The sequence below is a fragment of the Glandiceps talaboti genome, chromosome 5 (assembly GCF_964340395.1).
Source record: "Glandiceps talaboti chromosome 5, keGlaTala1.1, whole genome shotgun sequence".
Lineage (NCBI taxonomy): Eukaryota > Metazoa > Hemichordata > Enteropneusta > Spengelidae > Glandiceps > Glandiceps talaboti.
In genome coordinates, this window is record NC_135553.1 from 15,829,732 (window position 1) to 15,839,903 (window position 10,172).

Below are 10,172 nucleotides of genomic sequence, written 5' to 3' on the forward strand. Positions count from 1 at the left end.
CACTGGATGTGAACAAGTTATATTGATACCTACCCCTTCTAAGACCACTGGATGTGAACAAGTTATATTGATACCTACCCCTTCTAAGACCACTGGATGTGAACAAGTTATATTGATACCTACCCCTTCTAAGACCACTGGATGTGAACAAGTTATATTGATACCTACCCCTTCTAAGACCACTGGATGTGAACAAGTTATATTGATACCTACCCCTTCTAAGACCACTGGATGTGAACAAGTTATACTGATACCTACCCCTTCTAAGACCACTGGATGTGAACAAGTTATATTGATACCTACCCCTTCTAAGACCACTGGATGTGAACAAGTTATATTGATACCTACCCCTTCTAAGACCACTGGATGTGAACAAGTTATATTGATACCTACCCCTTCTAAGACCACTGGATGTGAACAAGTTATATTGATACCTACCCCTTCTAAGACCACTGGATGTGAACAAGTTCGTATCAATCCTTGGAAGACTGAAAGATAAGACATGAAAAATCTTAGAGCTGCTTACAACCAGTGTGCAGTCTAAGACAATTTGACACACCACTGATGCACACAATTTCTAGTGACGCAACAAAATTTGGTGTTCCCCTATCTCTTACAATGTAGTTTGTGGTGACTCACAAGAAACTCATTTTGACTCACTACAGCAAAATTTGGCTATCATTAGAGGGCACACTGCTTACAACAATGCTTTCTGTATTCTTACAGGTTACTCACGAGACTATACTAGTGTAGAGCAAGCACAATGTTTGTTCAACACACAAGTTTGAGGCATTTAGACGTAAACTAGTGTACCATTTCTTGAACATTTGAGAAATAGTTGTAATGGTCTTATTTTAGCTGTGCTCAATTCTGATACGATCCTCTGCTTTTATTTTAAAACTATATAGAGATTTACTCTATTTTTCAATACTTGTAACCAGCACATGAGTTGTATTATCAGTTTGTTTTTTGTGATCAACTATTACTTTATTTGTTTGAGTGTTTGTTTCCTTTCTAGCTTTTAAGTTATTGGATGTACTGACCACTGTTGTGTTTTTCCTCCTGAATAAAGTTTAATAACAATAATTATAAAATGACTTTTGATGACTCACCAACTCTTGAAATAAAGTTCCTCAGAGTTGCTCCTTTGGGTGAGAGTGCCACCATTACAGCTGTGACAGACTTATAACAAACATAGTGTAGTGATCTCCCAAGTCTTGGAAAATTCTCAAACAGTATGACTACCATCTTCTCCAGAGAGCTCAGGAAAGTGTCTGAAACCTAAAAAATAATGTCAAACATTACATATCTTGTATTATGCGTTTTTATTGGTTGAGTGAATTCACTCAGTGCTCTCGTGTGGCATAGGAAAACCTATGGTATTGTATCAGATGTATGTAACGAGCACTCACAAAAGAACAAGCGACAGTAAATGTAACAGCCCAAAAGAAATTATGAGTGTACACTACATCGGATTTTAATCAGTGAATATATGCCCAACCTGTCCAAGTTTAACATTACTTGTATCAACATCCTAGAAATACATATTGAGTTGATAAATCTAGCACATTTGAAAATAAGAATTCTTTACTGTCTATTTATCTTTGGTCTTTATTTCCTCTCTTTACTTTGAGTCCTGAGTAAAGTACATACTACATTTGTAGGAGAGTTATCTATAAGTCCCCTCACCTCATCTAACTCCCTGACAATGCTGGCTAAAGCTTGTAGAAAACTAGGTAAGTATGGGATCTTATCATCCACCAAGTCACTTTGACTGTACACAGAAAAGAAAGAACAGAGAATGCATTAACAGGATTACTATCAAGATATGACATGGTTGTTGACGTTTGAACTGTACAAAGTCAGGTGATACAAGTCAGGTGATACAAAGTCAGGTGATACAAAGTCAGGTGGTACAAAGCTAGTACACAGTCAGGGGATACACTTTCTGTATGCAAATACTGTCATTTGTGTTGTTCTTGCGTAGATATAGAAAAAAGTGACTAAAACCAGCAAGAAAAATACTACATTTTGACAACTGAATGACTTGTGGATACCTACTTGAAGTACAGCTGTTCACTTCTTTGAATCATCTCATTGAACATGAACTTGACATCATCCTCTGATAAAAATAACTTACAAGGCTGTCAAAAAAAGATGGGATTTTTACAAGAAAAATTAAAACATTCATCAAAATTTATGACCAGGAATAATTGCTTATTCATAGAAACCATTTAAATACTGCCATTTTACCTTGTCAAGCCCAATCACAACATGCTGGTTACAGTCACCTATGTGGTTTTTTGTTTGTTTGTTTGTTTGTTTTTTTGTTCAGGAAAGTAATTACTTTGTATGATTTCATTGTCAAACAATTACAATTTATTCACTCTGATGCTATGGTATATTTAGATATTATTCCTTAATATTTTTCTTTGTTCGGCCAAGGTAAATATGAGTGGTCTAAGGGGACTTGTCACTACGAGTCATTAGACAAGTAGTGACAAAACTCTTAGGTCACATGTATTTTCTGGCTGAATGAAGTAAAATATGGGACAATAATATAATTATATCTCTTGAGCATAATTGATAAAAAAAATCAGGGAAAATAATGAAGATTTAGAACGTTTTGACTCATTTTTTGAGCGCCGCAAAACCAGTGATGTAGACACAGCTTGCCATGACATAGATCAACCTGGGTATTTAATCCATAATTTCTGTTCAAAGACAATAACCTGGCTTGAGTATGGTATAATGCTGATTTATAGAAAGATAACAGATAAATATGGAGACACAAATTCATGTATACTTACTCCTGCAAAGAGACCATATCCCTTGATTGCTATGGAGATTTCTTTGGTGTTACTGTTTGGATTATCAATGATGCTGTGAAATTTTTTGATAAAGTTCTATTTATTGAAAAGTAAAGACAGAATCACTAAAATGTTAACAATGAAAAAACACAGTATTGAAATAAAAATAACTAACAAAACTATTCAATCACAGTTCAGAGGTGGCCACTATATGAGCAAGTGGATACTCTGTAAAGGCGGCTGTTTGTGCACGTTTGACTGTATAATTATATACAATATTTATATTTGATCATTTAGCCAGTCTTTGACTTTAAGTAACAAGACCCCCAGGATTATTCATATTTTGGGAAATAATACAAGATAAAGTGTATACACTTGTCTCTATTGATAACAGTACATACCTTGAAGATGGCGGCTTTGTTTCGTTTATCTGTACTGCTAGTCGTAACCAGCATTGTGGCCACTTCTTTCAGGAAAGCTTCCAGGGCAATGTAACCAAGTCTTTTCATCTCTCTATTGTGGTGTTGACACCAGTTGTACAGCTTGTCATACACTTCCTGTATAAGAATGTTGCCATCAATCAGTATATTCCACAACATATTGTTTACTTGATATTTCAGAAGACACAATATTTAAGACAAATAAAATGGTTAACGGTCTTTCAGTGACACAGTCTGTAATCGGGTGTCTAATTTAAACTTTTTAATAGCATACATCAAAGTTGATTGACAATCTAACTGACCAAACAGTAGGCATAATGATTAATACATCTAAGTATGTAAGTCAACACAGTTATAGTTTGGTGGTATGGTAATGAAACTGAGATGGTTATGTTTGGTCTATACTCTATGTCAATTGTCTATATTCAAAGCGACTACATTAAGTCATTGATAGACATGATGCATGATGGGAGAGACATGGACTCAACTCAGTAGCTCGTCAATCTTGCTAACTGAACTACGAACCATAGCAAATAATCTCAACAAGTGTCTGATAATGTCAGAAGATTCGTCATCCAGAATGGAAGACTTTGCACTCTCTCTGCCGTGACAACAGAAGCAGATACCTATTTGTTCAGGCTGCAAAAAGCCAGTGAAAGGGCATCAGCATTTTGGGCTTCAACTGGGCCCCAAACTGCAATGGCCATACGTTGATTTTGGCAACAAATAAAATAAAAAGTTACAGACTGTGCCCTTTATAGTGATCTAATCAACTATCACAAATCAATATTACCTCATGATCATCTAGTAGATACTTGTTGAACTGCGGTGCATGTTTACCCAGCAGCGACAGTCCTGCCCTGGGGACATCAAATCTTGTATAATCTTGTTTGGATATTGTCATACGTGAATACTTATAGATATCATAGGAATACTTGGCTCCTACCAATAGAAGGGATAAAAATATTACAATGTTATATTTGAAAGACACTGACAGAGACCTTTCGTGAGAGATCAATAAAAGACAAAAACACAAGATACATATTTGGAGTCATAACGGGTGAATGGTTAGAGTGGCCGGCTTGGAATCTGCAGGTTCGAGCCCCATCGATGCCATTTTTTTGTTGAGTGGCTTAATTCCTTGGGCAAGACTTGAACCACAACTGTACCTTAGTCAACCCAGCTGTGTAATTAGGGACCTGGTAGGATAGAGGTTGCAATGTGAATGATATAATCCTACGCGATTATAATGGCTGCAATGGATCGGATGCTCCCCAGGGAGTTGAGGAAGTATAAAGGGCTGTTGTGGCCAGTATAGATCCACACCAGGGGTATAGTGCTTTGAGCAACCAGACTGGGTGGGAAAGTGCTATATAAGAACCAACAGTAAATACACATTGTAATCCAAGTATCACACCTACCTTCTTCTACAGACTGTGTGAAATGGACCAAATAGTGACTCAATCCCATAAGGCAGCCTGCGATGACTAGGAAGTCTGGTTGTTTGGTTTTTGACGTCATCTGATGATTACAATGTGACAAAAGATTTATTAGTACACATGTACCAGAGATTACTTGCACCACTGCACACACACATATACTACTGGTATTTTCACTGCAGTGCAACACTGAAAACATTATTACATACCTGTACGAAAATGATCTGCAAATGACAGCATGATCTTGTTGTTCACAAAAGCATGTGATTGTATATCGTGTAATAATAATGGAACCACATTCTATGTGAGTTCCAGTGTATGTACTCAGGGGTATTTGCACTTTGTGGTACAATGTCTTCTGCTGCACTTTCACTAACTACGCTCATGAAAGTATGGCCACAGAGAACACTGCAAGCACTTGTGCAAAACACCCCTTATAGTATATCATATTTGCACTTGCATGCTCATCATGGGGTGCTGTCATGTTATCTATTAGGGTGTTACAGATATATATCACATAGTGTTTCGTGACCAACATGTATCTATTCAGAGTACTAGTAATTCATGAATATTCCACATAAGAACCGATAAAAACAATTATGACTCTGGCATTCGAAGCTTCAGTTTGGGAGGGCAGGGGTAGTGCTGTGAAACAAATTCTGACCAAATTATTCTCCCCTCCCTTTTCCCTATCTTCCCTACCATAAATTCTGTTTATTCCCTTACCTGGTCCTTCAATGATTTCATATACGCATTGAGTAGTCTATCCGATGTATCCATCATTAAATCTGGATAGTACTCTGTCAACACTCCAAGGATATGATATATACCATGTTTTACTGTAATATGCAAACATAAGACACAAATTCATCTCAAACAACTCACTTAATCCCATATAATCTGGCTGTTTTCCACAAAAAATTGTCTAAATAAGTATAAGTAGGTACACATCAAGTAATAGGTTCTGCAGGGTGTTTACGCTTAAAACTACTTAAAAAGGGAACACCACTCCAGGAAATAATGATATTTCCATAAGCTATGGCTTCTGGAGAGTAGTTTCATGATTTATATCACCTACTATTATTTGCAATTTCAGAGAAACATCAAGTTGATCTTGTGCCTTTATAGGGTATCTTTGCTGTGGGCTAATGCATCATGGGAGTCACCTGAAATAATATATTCATGGTTGAACAATGAATATTCATGACTCCTAAGTGCTCTTTCTTGTCAGTGTAAAATATTTCTCATGAACATTCATTGTCTAACCATGAATAATCTTCAAGTACTTGAGGGTGTTAGTACTAGCTAGGCTGCCAAAGTGATGGTTAACCCCAGTGATTTTCTTACCTGTTGCTGAAACTTTACTTGGCTGCATCAATTCAGAAAAATATTTGTCTTTCAACTTCAAGATGTCTAGCTGTTTACTGACTGGTGTACCAGCTGTCAAGCCAAACAGCTAGAAAGACAAGATGTACATCATATGTATCAAACAATGCTATTGGTTGTCAACTCAAACAGCTTGAAAGAAAGACAAAAACGCCATTGGTTGTAAACTCAAAGAGCTCGAGACACACACAAAATGTACCAGGCAATGTTATTGGCTATCATCTCAAACAGCTAGAGTGAGACACAAAATGTACCAGGCAATGTTACTGGTTGTCAAGACAGTTACAAGTTGACAAATTGTATCAGGCAATGTTATTGGCTATCATCTCAAACAGCTAGAGTGAGACACAAAATGTACCAGGCAATCTTATTGCTTGTTATCTCAACCAGAGAGTGACAAAATGTACCAGGCAATGTTACTGGTTGTCAACGCAAACAGCTACCACGAGACACAAAATGTACCAGACAATGTTATTGGTTGCATACACAATTCTGGGCTGGTTTATACAAGAATTTATACTGATCATGTAGAATAATTAAATTGTTTTTCAACAACAAATATTAAAACCACCATATGAGGTATTGTTATGTGAAACAGTTACTAATACAGCATATTTATTTCTTACCCTCCTTTATAAATTCAAAGACATTAGCATAAAACATAGCCACTTACTTTGATCAGGATGGGGAATGTTTTGGATTTCACTTTGGCACTTTTGTCTCGACTGAAGAGGGAGAAGCAAACATCTTTGATGTCCACTGCATATGTGACAACTTTCTTATTTGCTTTGAACAAGAAATTATACAGGAATTCAAGGATCCGTTCCTTGCATGACAAGTACTGCGAAATGAAAATAACATGATTGATTATTTTAGCCTTCTTACAGTATAGCAATTTAGTATCACTTCATGCATTGCTGATATATGGAAAACGTCTTTTATCATGATTCAGTCTAGTTCAGAAATTTGACTTGCTCAAGTCTCTCGGCTTTTTTCATTCTTAATTTGTCGTGTTTTATGTGGAAAAAAAATGATCAGGGTTCATGATTGCAAAACAGTGGGATGAATGCATAGTGTCTACTAGTAGCTGGGAATAATTGTTTTTTGAAAAGAAGAGGAAATTTTCCTTTTCAAGTAAAAATGAAGAACTTCACTCGAAAAACTTCAAGAATATGACACACACACACACACACACAAATTCCCAACGTGGAACTGGTGCAGTCTATTCAGCAATATAAATGATAAACACATACATTGTCCAAGTACATGTACCCCTAGTAAGTCAGAAAAAGTGTTAATTTACTATATGTAAGCAATATTAAGAGCTGTCGTCAGTGGCAGTCATCCACAGATCATGGATGTAGTCCTTCCTACCTCCATGTACATATATTGAATTTATAATAAATCTTTACCTGTTCAAGTGTGATTGTTTTCTTCAAGAAAACCAGAATACCAGTTTCCTTGTGAAACAGTACTGAACAGGAATATGCTATAAAAACAGAAATTCAAAGAATTTATATATGTCCATGTAGTTTATTTACATAAACATCAACCTCAGGGTGTGTGTGTGTGTGTGTGTGTGTGTGTGTGTGTGTGTGTGTGTGTGTGTGTGTGTGTGTGTGTATGTGTATGTGCATGTATGTATGTATGTATGTATGTATGTATGTATGGATGTATGTATGTATGTATGCATGTATTTATGTATGTATGTATGTATGCGTATGTATGTATGTGTGTATATGCATGTATGTACATGTATGTATGTATGTATGTATGTATGCGTATGTATGCATGTATTTATTTATGTATGTATGTTTGTATGTATGTATGTATGTATGTATGTATGTATGTATGTATGTATGTATGTATGTATGTATGTATGTATGTATGTATGTATGTATGCGTGTGTCACACTGTGTGTGCATGTGTTTGTGTTTGTCAGTTTCAAAGTGTCTCACGGGCAATCTATGTGTCAGTGTCTGTATGTGTCTATATGTCTGTGTGTTGACAATCAGAATGTCAATTTTGTATTTAAATCTTCCTTGAATAGATAGCTCAAGGGTTGCTATGGAAATTATTACCAAAGTTGTATCACTGAAAATATATCCCATACGTGCTACAACCCCCCCCCCCCATTAATACGCTACGCTCGTGAAAGTACAGGTGCAGAGAACATATGTACCAGAGATTACTTGCACTGTTACTTAGTATTTTCACTACAGTGCAATATCGAAAACATTACTGCATACCTGCATGCAAATGATATGCAAATCAGGAGGTGATCGTTTGCTATACACAAGATTGCATGATCATATCATAGGATTTTTATAATTTTTATGATTTTTATGGAAATTTGCCGTTTCAGATAAACACATGTAATAATAACAGAACCCCATGCCATGTGAGTTCCAGTGTGGGTACTCAGGGGTATTTGGACTCATGCTTGCAGTGTTTTCTGATGCACATTTGCACTATGCTCGTGAAAGTACAAGTGCAGAGAACACTGCAAGCAAGTCCTGCGCAAATATGCCGAGTACGCCACACATGCATCATGGGGTTCTGTCATATATCACCAATTTATAAGCAACGTAGATTAACAGATTCCATTTGCCTTGTGTTATAACAAGTGGTTTAGTGGTCAAAACAAGATCTGTCAACTGTCAGTGGGTCAGTGTTTGCATGACTAATCATTGATAGAAATACAACTTTATATCTGAAAACTCTAAGACAGTGTTTGGACATAGCTTTGTACTTTACATGTAAAAGTATGCATCGGACTTCTAAATAATAGCCAGCTTTGTGCTTGACATAATTACATGTAAGTCAAGAGTGAGCTACCCCTACTTTTACATGTCATGCGCATGCTCATGGTATACTTCACACTACAGTAGAATACGTGTAGAGTCTATGTGTAAACAAACTACACGATACACTACACTAGCCCTGTCAGTGTCTATACAGACAGTGCAGTGCCTGTGCTGGCATATCGTGTTACAATGTAGCTGCATACGAAGTAATTCGTCAAAATTATACGGGTTTACTGATGAAAATGACCAAGTTCAAATCATTACATATCAAACACAAGCCAAACTCCGCCAAAATATAAGAACTGCACCCCAACCCCAGATTCAGTTTCTTACCGAGTTCATTTTCTGACGTTGTACGGAAGCAGATTTGTTGAATTTCTCCGATTAGATTTTGCACTTTTTCGACTGTGTGTTGGGATGCTGTTTCTTGCAATAAATCTAACAACTCAGAAAGTTTGCTCTGCAGCTCAGACCCCGTCATCTTCGCTGTCTTCGTCTATCGACGCGTTGCCGACAGTCAATGCTGCATGCCCGCCACGTTTGGAACCCCTAACTCAGCAGAAAACAAGCTTCGTCATGACAGATCAGGTCATGAGGTCACATACGCTGTTGTTGTGACCTGATTGTTGTGTTGTGTATAAAACCATAGACAGGGGACAATTCGTATCACAACCGGGGGAATTTAAGGCACCACATGAAAATTACAAATGCATGGGGAGGGGAGTTGCACTAAAAATATATGAATAAGGCGTGGGGTGGAGTGGATGTTGTATTTTACTGTATGGAAGACCGGTGAGGACCGACAGCGTCTGCGACTTCCAAACTGTGAGCTGCGACTTGCAACTACCACTTCTAAAATATCCCGAAGTAAAAATATAACAATTAAGTCGTAGTCGCTGTACGTCCTCACCGGTCTTCCATATTAGCATTTTGACATTTGCTATTCACGGCTTCCTCTACCCCCTGGTATTACAACTGTACATAAGGTAGTGAAATCTGGAAGTTGTATATTTATCATCGAAGTACATTGTTAGTTGTGTATATTTATGTCTTTTTGTGAATGTAAATCCAGGGTCATCGGTGTAGGCGGTCATAATTCTTCATTCAAATTTGAATTTTATTTCAAGAGATGTTAGCTTATAAAATATTGGCTTATTAAAAGGGATCATGATGTCCTCGTAGTTGTTATACTGAAAATACTTCTCAATAGAAAAACATTTATTAATTTAGGTTTTCCAAGTAAAAAAATCATTACGTCTATAAAAAAATTGTGGTGGTTCCGATTACGCT

At 36.8% G+C, this 10,172-nt stretch overlaps 1 protein-coding gene across 1 annotated transcript in view; it reads right to left on the reverse strand.

The window, feature by feature from the left end:
- Positions 1–9,363, reverse strand: part of LOC144435101 (DNA-dependent protein kinase catalytic subunit-like) — a 68,814-nt gene extending 59,451 nt beyond the window's left edge. The window contains exons 1-13 of the mRNA XM_078123660.1: positions 9,216–9,363; positions 7,488–7,564; positions 6,749–6,916; positions 6,037–6,145; positions 5,416–5,528; positions 4,672–4,771; positions 4,044–4,192; positions 3,212–3,367; positions 2,811–2,906; positions 2,062–2,144; positions 1,690–1,774; positions 1,113–1,281; positions 439–488 (exon numbers count right to left, since the gene is read on the reverse strand). Of these exons, the coding sequence (XP_077979786.1) occupies positions 439–488; positions 1,113–1,281; positions 1,690–1,774; positions 2,062–2,144; positions 2,811–2,906; positions 3,212–3,367; positions 4,044–4,192; positions 4,672–4,771; positions 5,416–5,528; positions 6,037–6,145; positions 6,749–6,916; positions 7,488–7,564; positions 9,216–9,363 (1,503 nt within the window). The remainder of the gene's footprint in view (positions 1–438; positions 489–1,112; positions 1,282–1,689; positions 1,775–2,061; positions 2,145–2,810; positions 2,907–3,211; positions 3,368–4,043; positions 4,193–4,671; positions 4,772–5,415; positions 5,529–6,036; positions 6,146–6,748; positions 6,917–7,487; positions 7,565–9,215) is intronic.
- Between the last annotated feature and the right edge of the window lie 809 nt (positions 9,364–10,172).